A 13,524-nucleotide genomic window follows, 5' to 3' on the forward strand; every position below is an offset into this window, starting at 1 on the left:
AAAAATAATTTAAAAAAGAAAAAAACTCTTACGTAGAATGCCATTAAACAACTTCTTAAGAAAACACGTGGAACGAAATCTGTTTTATTCGTCAGTAATATACCATCATTGAGATATTTGGATTTATAATGTATTAAATTATTGATTAAACAGCAACAGTGTCAGACTTCATTTAGATGAGTACTTTAATCCAGAGTAGTATCAGTTTAGAATTATATCAATGAAAGCAAAATACAGAAACAACTAAATAAATACTGTAAAGTTAATTAAAACGGACACCGAAAGAAAAAGCAAACTTTTTTTGGTTTTTTTTGTTCGTTTTGTTTTGTTTTGTTTTTTTGTTTTGTTTTGTTTTGTTTTGTTTTGTTTTTTGTTTTTGTTTGTTTTTTGTTTTGTTTTTTGTTTTGTTTTTTTTGCAATTTGATAAACCATGTTAGCGAGTTATGCTACCATCTGAATTTCTAGAAACACCATACCTATAATAGATACAGTTGTAAAAGATGTGATTTGCAACGGAATTGCAATGTCACTGGAATGTAACAAGAACTCACTGGATAAGGTGTATTATGAAACAGTAATCAATGGATTCTGGCAGAAATCAAAAGAATGTTACCCATGGACAAAGACCAGACACGAAAAACTGACATTCACAACAAAGAACATAAAATAACCAAAAATAACACATAGAAAATAAAAAAAAGTTAATGAACAACTCGGAATACACTAAAAACCGGGAGCATGGACCAGGTGCATCGGTAGGGTAAGCGTCCTCTGCTTTTCTAGAAACATCCGCCGAGTTGCTCATAAAATGTCAAGTTCAAGGTAAATGAAAGAAAAAAGGACAACTATGACACGTTGAACAAATAAGTTTTTATAGTGCAGATAGTAACACTGTAACGATCCACGAGAGTTCATAATGTATATTTAGAGACTTATAAATCTAGTTTATCGCACATACTCAAACCAACACTGAAAATATTTTAGTTTCCGATACCGTTTAATTTTTTTTATGACATTTCTCTCCTGTTTGTAGCAAACGAAAAGGTAAACAAGCCTTAACAGATTACAGACCTTGCAAAAGATAAGATATAAGCTGCGAGAGTTAGCTTTTTTGCATATTCGTAAAATGTATTGACTTTTTCCGAAAAACTAGCAGCGATAACATTATAGAAATATAGAAATTGATAAACACAGGTAAACGATTTGCAGTCTAAGTTTTTTTCTGGGTTATTTCACTTACAATCACTACACCATGATATTGAAATATATGTTAAAACAAAAGTGCACATAAATAACTATTTAAAGTAACAAGAAATTCATTCTTTCTTCTCATTTTTCTTAGGTGGGATTTCAGATTGCCAGTGGTTAAGGTTTCTTTTTGCGACGTCTCGTTTTCCTTCTGTTCAGTTTTTATGTGTATTTTTTTTCTTTTGTTACATTGTAGATCATCTTTGTTTTCTGTATTCATGTTTAGTCCATGTTTATGGATTTTGATATATTTGAATTATCCCAATACTAACCTTAAGATATTTTTTGCCGATATTCAGTCTGAAATATGATTGCAAGTCGTACTTCAAAATCACGTGTTAACACAGCCTTAGGAGAATAATTTTATGTCTAATGATAATTGACCAACAAAACCTAGTTAATTTTACCTTAATCAAAGGTAAAATACCTTTGGTGTTTTCATTTTCATTTAAATTATATCCTAGCTTAATAAGAACGACGTGATTGCTTCACAAAAGTCATATTAGACTTTTATGTTGTTGGAATGAGTGGGAGTGTTGTTTTGTATGTTTGTGTGTTTTGTTTGTGTGTATGTGTATGTGTGGTTAAATAATAGGTTTAATCAAAGCGATAAAAAGACAATTGTTTTACTGTTTATACCCTTTGGGTTCTTAAACAGAGACCTTTTATACCTTTCCAAATCAGTTTTTTTTTCATAATTTTTCTCACATCTGTGTTTTTAAGTTTTATAAAAACTTATGATTTTAAATAAGAAACCTGTGTAAGCCGTTAAACGAATTCATTAAACCAACTTCATTGATTGCCATCATTTATACAAGTATATTGTTTTTTTTTTTCATTTGCATTAAACTAGCAATTTTTCTTTTTATGAGAGTTTTTCTTCTACTCATGTCGTCGTGTATCTGACTGCGATTATTTTCATTTCGATCATATCAAAAATGCACAACTTAAATTTTAAGATAAAATAAAACAATTGATTTTTTTTAATCTCAATTCCTGACGTAATTCCCTTTAATTTCATTTGTCAACATTTTAACTGATGAGTAAAGGGATAAGGTACGATCATACACATGTACTAATCTTCATTTGATATTGATAGTATAGTTCATGTAATAAAAAGATTGTTGATAATGCATCTTAATTATTCAATGGACCTTTTTATTGCTGACATGTTTAACGATATCACACTTGTGATTCAATGAGAGGTACTGAAATGACTTGGTCAAGCATAAAAAACCTTTGACTGGACATATTGGGAAGATAAATGATAGGAAAAACAATGATAAGCAGCTATTTCAATTTCTAATGTGATTACAACTTTGCACAACTCTTTACAATCTTGGATCAGGAAAAGTGCCTAGAAATAGTTGTTGGTGTTCAATAAAAGATATTGAAACGCTCCGCAAAATTTTTTACCATAGGATCTGCATCTGCCTGAATATCTCATGGACCTGTATTCAACTCTATTTTAGGGAAAAACATGCATGCAATGGTTTGCATCATATCTTGACATACTGTGTAATTGGCATTAATTGTAACAACAGATTAGGGAAATATCTAATTTGAAGACCGTTAAAACACTCTGCAATTTCATTAATCTTGTCTAGCACTTTTTGCAAGAAAATATCATGAGCCGTCATTTTTTATGCCTTACTAACAGTTACCACCAAACATGATATATAAGACTAAAGGAATATTAAAAAAAAAACTGGGGTTGCAATTGGTACATACTCTTTTGAAGTCGTGTTTTTATTTCACTTTCTTTAAATCCTGCACAATTTATAAAGAATTTGTGCTTTCAAGACCATGATTTTATTAATATTCATCTTTTCTGTTATCCTGTTGTAAACTTCAGTAATGACATATGTCCTATCAATTACTTGTTTGTCCCTCATTACTTTTCTCATTCTAATTCCTTCTTTTAAAGCATTCCCCAAAGCAATTTTCTATTCTCTAACTGAAGATCTGCTTTGTATGATTAAAGAATAAGATAGGAAAAGCAAATATAATAACTAACGAAACTAGTATAAACATTATTGTAATGAGTTGATAATGGACCAATTGTGAAACTTATCCAATTTTACATCATGACAAAATAAATGTCCGATGGACTACTCTATCGGCCCACGAAACATCTTTCAACACACGTGTGTTGCTCGGGCTCTTTGAATGGAATACTTGGAAACTTTCATCACCCTCAGCCTTTCGAGCTTGAAGGGACGCTCTTTTCGTTTTATTTTCAGCAAAAGGTTAGTATGTATTGTTGATGGTTAAAAATACAATTGGTAAAATTCATATATGGAAATGTACACCAGATAGCCATGATCCAAAATCCTCATAATTGGACCGAAGAAATTCCCGTTCGTAAACGTATCTTATCTTCCAGATTTTAAGAAGGTTTTATTGGCGCTGCACCAAAACGAACAAAGTTCCATATACTATCAAACTACTGAATGTATAAAAAAAAGTCCGTTGACTGACGACCAAAGTTTAGTATGTTAGTGTATAAAGAGTAATAAGTGGAACCAATATTCGAGCGGAAATCGAAGAAATGTAGTCCAAGGATAAAGACTAGACAAGAAACAGACACACAAAACAAACATACCAAGAAGCAACAGTAAATTAGCAACCCGGATTTTACTTAAAAATGGGAGCATGGACCAGGTGCTCCTTTAGAGCAAGATAGGTTCTGATGACAAACAACATTCGCAACATATAATTAAAGTTATAATTTTTCCCCAGTTTTAAAACATTTCCTCAGTTTCTAGTTTTATAAGTTTCTAAGAAATTTACAAAAGACAAAAGAACAATCATATTTTTTGTTAATCCGGATTCCAATCAGACGACTTGATGAAGAAAGCTTATTTTCAGATATTTTATATTTTATTCTTTCTATCCACAATTAAAGCTCTTTATACTGGAATGAGAATAAAACATTTTAAAGTCATTATATACTGTATCACCTTAATTTGTATGTTGCTAGTGAAATATTCTAAAGAATTACCGTTTTTAAGTCATGCTGTTGTAGTGATTGACACTTAATTACGTCTTCACAATTTACAGCTAAAATTACATATATCAACATTGCAAATAGTATGATTAGATAAATACATCTATGCTCAATATATCAACAAGTATATTATCGACAAATATCTAGAGAAAACCAATAGACTGGTTCCAACAATCCATCTGACAGTACAATAGGCATTTGTGGCTATAACGTTAGTATTGCGATTTTCTGCCTCGTTTGTTGACTGTAATCTTTATGTTAGTGTCGTCTTTAAACCAATCCGTTGTAGTTTTGGAATTTTCTCGAGTCGTTTGTAATTTAGTGTTTCAATAGGGAATGGCCCAGTTCAGTGGATTCTTACATAGGAAAGAACACGTCTTTAATAACCGCATGGATTACCATAATTAGACTGTAACTTCATATAGAAACAGAAGTGCATCTTTAATTTTTTCCATACCGAAATTATGATATAAAGTTGGTTTTCAGAAAATGATATAAATTATATACTTCTTTGTAATATATATTTAAAATGAGGATAATACTCAATTATAAAATGATTCTACGACTTACGTAGTGAATTTTGCTTGACAATATTGTTGGATTAAAAGTTTTAGATTAAGAATATGTCATTCCGACGACGTCATAGCTCTCGAAGAAAGAGATTTAAGAATATACGACATGGAAGTACAATTGAGGAATTGTCATTAGAGGTGGAGGATATTAATATTAAGGTAGTCCTCTTGTTATTATTCTGTTTTAATGTATCATTTACTATGATGTATTTTTTCCTTAATAGCACATACATCAAAAAAGTTTTTTTGCGGGGACTTTTCCTAGAGCTACTCTATTGGCTATTCTGAATAGACTAAGAGGATTGGGTAATTGTTCAAAAGTCATGCCGTAATAAACGTTTTTATTTCAATAGAAATGCACGGAGTTAAGTCTCAGTTTAACGTTTAGTACATTGACTATAGTTCATGCCTTTAATGTGAAAACGTATAAAAGCTATTGATATTAGCTAGCATTTAATATGTTGTTTACTTCTGTTTCTGCATAACTTGATCTGATCACATGATTCTGAAATAGGATCGATATTGTTTTTTTTTGTTCTATTCTAAGAGAGAGCCTGGCTCCAAAAGAGAAAAAAATCTTTACGAATGCATTTCTCTCAGATTTACATTAACAGATTGGTATTTTGGTCTAAATAAAAGCAACAACTCAAAACTACTTTACGGAACAAGGTTCATTTGATTTCCTTCCGTATTCTTTTGTAAGTGCGGAGTATGCTTTGACGTTGTAAATATTTGATTTTACATTACCAAAAATGTGCACACAAGTTGTATTTCAATTAAGGGAGTATGATTTTCTCATTCACATTTATACGACCTTTTGAGGGTGTTATCGACCTCTCACTGTGTCCTCGTTCGAAATTATTGATATAAAGTAACAAGAAAAAAATAGTACTTTCAATCGTTTTATAAAAACGAAAAAATAAAGGAACTTACGATCTGCTTTGCCTACAACGAAAGGCAATATTAGAGAAAATTCAAATCATGCAGAATATAGTATTGTAAACAGACTGCTTATGAAGTTCATAGGATATGCGGTTATATAAAAAATTATAATGAATTAACGTTCAATTCTGATAAAATCAATGTTTGTTTACACGGTTTTAGAAATATGTCCTTATACCATTGTCATAGCCATGTATGTCTGTGTAACAGAATAAGCGTTTCCAAACATCACTATTACTAAGGCTTGTTTATATATTTCTGCCGCGTCTAGTGACCTAGACTATAAGTTGTTGTGTGTCCAAGTATATAGTACATGAAATCCTCATTCTTGGTCAATTAACAATTTAGAGACTAATTAAAAGCCAATCTGATTATTATTATGAATTACTGTTTGACGGATAATATTCTGAAAATATCGCAGTGCTTCATGACATTATTGGAAATTGTCTTAAGATCGCTTCCTTATATTGAGTTAGTTCAATAAAAAATTAACTATTGTTATGACTTGTTTACACAACTTGAATGGAGTTAAAAGAAACCGTTACCGTCATTACGAAAGACATGCACTTATATTATCACGGTGTATAAGAACACACTCTCAAAATCGCAGGCATTTAGAGCGTAGTCGAAAATATTAAATACAGTGCCAATGAATATCAGACTAACACATTCTAGTTATGCTAGTGTTGTCATAATAATAAAATTTGGTAGAAAGGGTGAATTTTATTTTTAATTCATATATAAGGTAACCCTGTTGTGTAATCCCACAACATTGCAAAAATCAGCACATCAAATGAAACTTCCATGCATGTTTGTTTTGTTGTTCCACTTTTGACTCATAAATACACGTAGTTAGGATTACATTTTTTCGGTCCGTTAGAGGCTGTCAGTGTGTCTGACCAAATGTCAGTACAAGGTTCAAAGTATCTGGCACTGACTGTTATATGCACAGTAAGAGTCAAAATATGCTACATTTTCCTCTTTCTTATCATGAACATTACTGTATTTTTTTAGGGAAAATGTTAGATTTACCTCGTGGGAGCCCTTATTGTGCATGCTCCAAAAAATAAGATGAAAATACTTATTGATATTTTTGTACTTATTTTGACTGGTTTTGACTTCTAAAATGTGTAACATGCAAGACAATCATTAATTTCTGTAAAATCATATGCATGCTACCGATTCCTGTATTAATTTAAACAAATCAGGTGATAGTACGAACACCATCATAAATTCATGAACGAATGGTTGAAAGTCATTTTCCAAAGACAGGTGTGCAGACTTGTTAAGGGAACCCAAATTTCGTACGTTACATAATGTACCACTTCCATGGGTGCTATTTATTAATGAACATTACTGTAAAATTAACTTGCAAAAGTCCTTTTGTGCATGCTCCAAAAATAAGATAAGAACACTTATTGTAGTTTTTGTACTTATTCTGACTTTGTTTTTACATTTAAAATTTGTAACATGCAAGGCAAAATACTATGCACCAGTTCTTGGAACCCACAGAAATTGTATGCTACAATTCCTGCATCACTTTTGACAAATCAGGTATTATGGTAGCAGTTTTGAAGGTTATCATCCAAAAAAGATGGTACACCCAAAAACAAATATATAATTCTTGGTAGAGATTCCTCTTACTTTGTCAGAAATAATTCCAAATCATTTTCCAAATATAAGGAATAATCAAGGGAACCAAGGTTATAGCGGTAATCAAAAGAATGCAATCCAGGGACAAAGACCAGACATGGAAAACAGACATACACAACAAAGAACATAAAATAACTAAAATCATACATACAAAGTAACAAAAGCAAATAAGCAACTCGGACTCCACTAAAAACTGGGAGCATGGACCAGGTGCACCGGTATGGTATGCGTCCTTCGCTTTTCTAGAAACACCCGCCGAGTTGCTCATAAAAGTCAAGTCCGGGGTAGACAAACGAGAAAAGGAAAACTATGAACCGTTGAATAAATCAGTTTTCATAGTTCAGATGGATACACCATAACGATCCACGAGTTCATGATGACGACCATAAAACTTCTGTAGTGATGACTTCAATCTTGTAGCAACATAACCCTGCTCCAGAAGCCTATTTGTTAGAGTTCTAGCGCGATACAAAAAGTCTGCGTAGTTTCGGCAAGCTCTGGCATAACGTATGAGTTGTGAAATAAACATTCCATACGCAGGTGCTGAAGGGATGTTGCCACAGATGAAAGGAAAGTTGACAATTCTGAATGAAAAGTCATCACGTTTGTCGTAAAGTTTGGTCAATAGTTTTCCTTAACCATCGATTTCTAAGTGTAGGTCAAGATATGAGGCTGACCTTACTGTGTCTGTAGTATCCTTTATCTCAAGTTCTTTGGGGTAGATGCGATGTATCAAATCCCCGAAATTAGGATTGTTTAAAGATAATACATCATCTATATAGCGGAAACAGAGATTAAAGGATCTAGCTAAAAGATATTCCTGCCAAATACAAGCTCACTTGTGCAGATTTGATGTGCACTTCCCCACACAACATAACACACACTGCACTAAAACTAAGACAATTTTTGCATACGTTCTAAAAGCTCATTGGTTGAATTAACGGTATGTAACCTTTATTTTCGTTTTTCTCACAAATTAACCCAAACGGAATAATAGTAAGCGAGGATGACAAATTCAACTATGCATGGTACACTGTACCTAAAGCACACAAAGGCATGATGAATAATTCATCACTGAAGGAAGAGAAGCAACAAACAACAAACAAAATGAAGTTTTCTTATTTAAATGTATAGATGGGAGTATGAAGTATTTAAGATAGATTTTACACTCTTGGAAATCTCGTCATAATTAATTTGCAGTGTTTATATTAACTGACTTATTATTGTACTTTTTGGTTGATTCTCTAAGTATCACCACTAAATATATGTAAGTAAAATAAAAACAAAAAACCAAAACCAAAAAAATTATAAATCATTTAAAAGAGAAACTAACGATCTGCAAAAACGAAAGTCAATATCGAAGAAGAATTCTAACCCTGCACTAATTCAAGACTACTACTACTAGTTACAAGAATAAAGTATGATAATAATTATTCTCTTAATCAAAATTCACCCTTAATCTATGCAAATTACAAACTAACTATTACAACACAATGACGAAGCATATAAATGCAAATTTTTAATAAAATAAAATATATTTTAATAAAATATTTGATTAAAAATAATAATTTGGATACCGAATTACTTTAGTTCTTGATCAAAATATGTCGTCCTTTTATTTTGTTTGTATAGCTCTGAGATATAATCAAGGGTTTTATATTAGGTATGACCTTATTTATCTACATTATTAAAAATCCCTTAGAATCCTGACACAACTTTATGTTAAATAAGTTACTTTAAAGGTTTTACCTTTTATGTCAATATGTACTCCCCAACGTGGAATTATATACAACATTTTATTGTATCTCATTCTGTTTTATTTTCTTCCTTTAGTTACAAGAATAAGGATGATAATATTAAATCTATATCCATCACCTTTAATCTAACCGTACTGCAAAATGAAAGAATTTATCGCAGTAATAAAGTTCTCTAGATTCATCTGAGACCATACTTATTTTTATTTGTTTCTTTTAAAAGATCAAAATAGTTGGCTTTGTTTGAGTCAAAAGTTCTGTTAACGCATTTTTCCATATTGTTATGTCATAGAATCTAATTTTTGATCAAGTACATTTAATTACTTTAGTATAGATGACCAACCGATTTCTATTAACCAGTTTACACTTCAGTTCACTATGACTACGATTTACAAGTTCGGCTAAAATGGTGAAATGCTCGATTAAACCTTGCATTTTCAGGGGGATTCAAATTAAATGATTGTTCTATAAATAAATAAATAGTACTTCTGTGTATGCGTGTATGCCTATACTGTACTCAATCTTTGTATACGATGTGTAAAATGTGGCATGACTTTCCGAACGATGTCCTTGTGTTCGACAAGATTATCAACAATAACTACGGTTCTAGAGTTTTACATGATATGTATCAGTAGCTAATTCTGATGCAGATGTTTGATGTCACCAACATTACATATTTTAGTAGGCTCTTGAAAAATTGTTGTTGCCTTACTTATAAAAAAAAATCAAAAATAACAATCCGATATGCATTTATCCAGAAAGTTGTGATTGTTTGTCATTAATCTTGTCGGAAACCGATTGAAATTACAGTGAAAATATCTTGTCCTTTATATTCATTAACTAATGTCTTAAACTAAAGTGGAAAAACATTATTTGTGAGAAAAAAAATAATAAATAAAAAATTCTAAATTGGTTTTCCTTGTGCATTTGTATTAAGTTTCCTCTACAATTAGTTCATCTCTCATGTATATCGAATTTTAAAACTGAGACGACCAACAATTTTGTATATGCTGTTTCATCTAAAGAGGTATTAAATTTAATGTAAATAGTACGTTTCTCGTTTTTGGCACGGAGAGGTCACTTTTCAGGTATCTACAAAACAGTATATCTGTATTAGATATACATTTTAAATGAATAGTGGATCTTGTCAAAACCTTACTAGTGTTTGGATTGGTGTCTGTGTACATATATCCAAAATGCATTAAAACGGTTAGATTTTTTCTTGTTTTTCGTCAGAGTTCGGTTTGGACATGTTTTAGTTCTATCATGTTAAATCTTTGATTACGAACTGCATTCAGTATTTAGTGTTTTGGATAATTATTTTTAATTCAAGTTTGATAAGTGATTCGATAGAATTTTGTGAGAATCTTTTTTTAAGTGATTTGATAGAATTTAAATTATAGATTATTGTTTATTGGAAAAAATACATGAGCATACTTTCTGGATTTCGAATAGAATACCAACATTCTTGGTTGATACATGACCAATAGATTCCGAGCCACAAAACTTAAAAATACACTTAGGTCCGATAACGGTAACTAAACATTTTTGATGGTTTATTTGCAACTTGTCGATTAAAATGGTTAAAAGTACCATGCTTTCCGTTACTTTATGTGAAGTTATATCATTCTTCCTTTAGTGTACACCACTCTGCTGACATTATCCATGATATCAGGATCTAAACGTGCTTGACCTGGTAAGGGCACAGCAAAAGCCAGGGAAAATCACCCACAATTCTCAATTTATTAACAATGCATATGACGGCTTTTATAACGACCAATGAAAAGCAAAAATTATATTCAACGCGAAAATTGGAAAAATAGAATAGATTTTTAACCCGCCTTACTTGAAAAAAAAATTTCTAAAAATGTTTATAAGATCAGTATTTTGTCACGTTGCATATATATAAAGCAAGGAAAATACAATACATATTTGGTTTTACATTTTTACACATATATGTGAAATGCAAAAGTGAATTTGAAGGCATTATTATATGTCCCGCTTTAATACAAATCGTATTTTTTTGGGATCTGAGAATAACAATAATCGTTGACAGCTAGTCATTTTTTATAAAATGTACTTGAAATACGGAAATTATCAGACCGCTCGACACAATACGACGATTATCGTTCGTTTCACGGGCTCAAAACAGAACATTTTGTTTCGATATTTTCTTTATCAAGCAATTCACGTTCACAAAATACACATAAAGACGAATGTAAATTATTAGAATCTTCTTTGAAAATGTTCGCGTTTATTGCATTGAATCTCTAGACCTCACATGTGAAGTTGCAAATAGGTTAATGTTGAATGCCCCGAAAGCTATATGGTCGTTACCTCAATTAACACTGTGGATAGTCGTTTTCAAATGAAACTAATACATCCATCAGTCATAGATCTTCTTCTTCTTTCACTGGGTTATATTTAAACAAACAGTACGACAAGTGTCTAATAAAAAGAAGTTACTGCTCATTATTTCGGAGCAACCGTTATTCCGGTTTGAAGTAGTATTCGTTTATTCTGTTTCCGAGTATAGTATTTTGTTACATTTTGTTTGTTTTTTTTTTTTGTGTTGGCTTATTTATTCCATGGATTTGTGTTTTATATATATCACATTGGTGTTCCTACAACGTACTTGATATTTAATTGGGAATGAAACTTATTTATTTCATAGATCTATGAGACTTACGACTCGGCTGTTTTGTCTTTTGTATTTAGCAGCAACTTGATGTTGTTATAGACGTTATAAAAAGTACATTATTTTTTTTTTCATTTATTTTATCATGATATAATACAATTGTCAACAAGATCATTATACTTGGTATATCATGGTTCTAACAGGTCGAACCTTGCTGAAGACACTCACGCAATATTGTGCTTTAGTAAAATTACTATTAGCCATTTACTATTTGAAGAGGGTGATTTAATTAGTTATCTGTATCTTTCATGGTATGAAGATATCACATTGCGTCAACTTAGAAATAACTCACTTGAGGCGAAAATAAATCTACAGTGAAAATTAAATGAAAATTAAGGATAGAAGATTGAACTGTCAATATTGTTCAAAGTTGATAATTAAGTAGCACGAAATCATGAAAGGTCACGCGCATAAATCCTTCACTTGAGCCGATCATTCTGTCTAAGCCTGACGTAAGTGATGTGTGTATATATATGTATACAAAGTCTCAGCTAGCCGAGTGGTCTAGGGCGCTGGACTTAGTGCAGGCAGTGTTGCCATAGATGTCACAGCGGTATGAGTTCGAGTCCCGCGGATGGAACGACCAAAAATTTGACAGTACTAACATCGTTGGGAATTTTTCAGACCCATATATATATATATATATATATATATATATATTTCTGTGTGTGTGTGTAAATAATTTGAATTTTATTGCAGGAAAGACGACCATTATTACGTCGAGCGTCCTCAAGTTTATCAAGTCTTACTTGCGACCAGCCAGACGAATCTACAACTACATCTTTGCCTCGGCGCGGGCGGCGACTTGCGATAGTCGACACAAAGGTAATATTAATCATAATTAGGGAAAATGGTGAAACGAATTCTAAATTACAAAAATTCCCTATTTATCAGACACTTTCCTTAGTAAAAGTTGTTAATGGAAAATAAGCCTTTTTTAACAACGGTTTTACGCCACTCTCTTTTCTGTCTTTCGAATGGCTGAACTATAGAAAAACAGTTGCACTGGAATATTTGATTACTTGTTTGAAGCAAAATCAATATTCATCTTGAAAAAATTCGTCTCGCATGGTAAACGTCAAAATCACGCGTTGCATAATTTTAATGTATATACAGTGTAGTAGTATTTGATTTTAATTACACGCACGCGTTATTAGGTTTTTTCAAATTAGCATCGGATTTGATTACATGTCAGAAATTTACGTGCATTGGCAAACAAAGTAAACGTTTTACTGGAAGATTATATATTAGGCTTGCATACTACTTTTTTCAAATGAACATCATATGTTGTTATTGTACCAAATAATCGAATAAATTAATTATAAAGTTGTTTAATTAGATTTGTATAGAAAAGCAGATCAGGGTTTTAATCTGCTAATTAGTTTTTTCAGTTGATTACAACTAATTTTAAATGTCAAACAGCGATGTGGGTTTGACTTCCGTGTTAATAACAGGAATATATTCATTTAATTGCTGATTATATGCCAAGCAATTTTTTTTAAGGCATCCGCTTGTTAGATATGACATATCAAAGGAGGTGAAATGCTCTTGCAAAATTAACCTTTTTGGCATTTTGCAATTCCGAGTGTTCTCGTTTAGTTTTTGTTTTTGTGACGGCTTTATTCATTTCTGGCCATGCTGTACAGT

The 13,524-nt window shown here is 31.5% G+C and overlaps 1 protein-coding gene across 6 annotated transcripts in view; it reads left to right on the forward strand.

The window, feature by feature from the left end:
* LOC148627818 (pleckstrin homology domain-containing family G member 7-like) overlaps nt 1-13,524 on the forward strand; it is a 56,927-nt gene that overhangs the window by 21,873 nt on the left and 21,530 nt on the right. For 5 of the 6 annotated variants that reach the window (XM_088579599.1, XM_088579618.1, XM_088579608.1 and 2 more), the window contains one exon: nt 12,577-12,702. In XM_088579599.1, the coding sequence (XP_088435725.1) occupies nt 12,577-12,702 (126 nt within the window). Of the gene's footprint in view, nt 1-4,233; nt 4,990-12,576; nt 12,703-13,524 lie in introns of those variants that run through there. The other variant, XM_088579627.1, reaches the window with a different exon arrangement.

This window comes from Perna viridis, chromosome 1 (assembly GCF_037379345.1).
Source record: "Perna viridis isolate PV_CMFRI_1.1 ecotype Kerala chromosome 1, ASM3737934v1, whole genome shotgun sequence".
In the NCBI taxonomy this organism is placed as follows: Eukaryota; Metazoa; Mollusca; class Bivalvia; order Mytilida; family Mytilidae; genus Perna; species Perna viridis.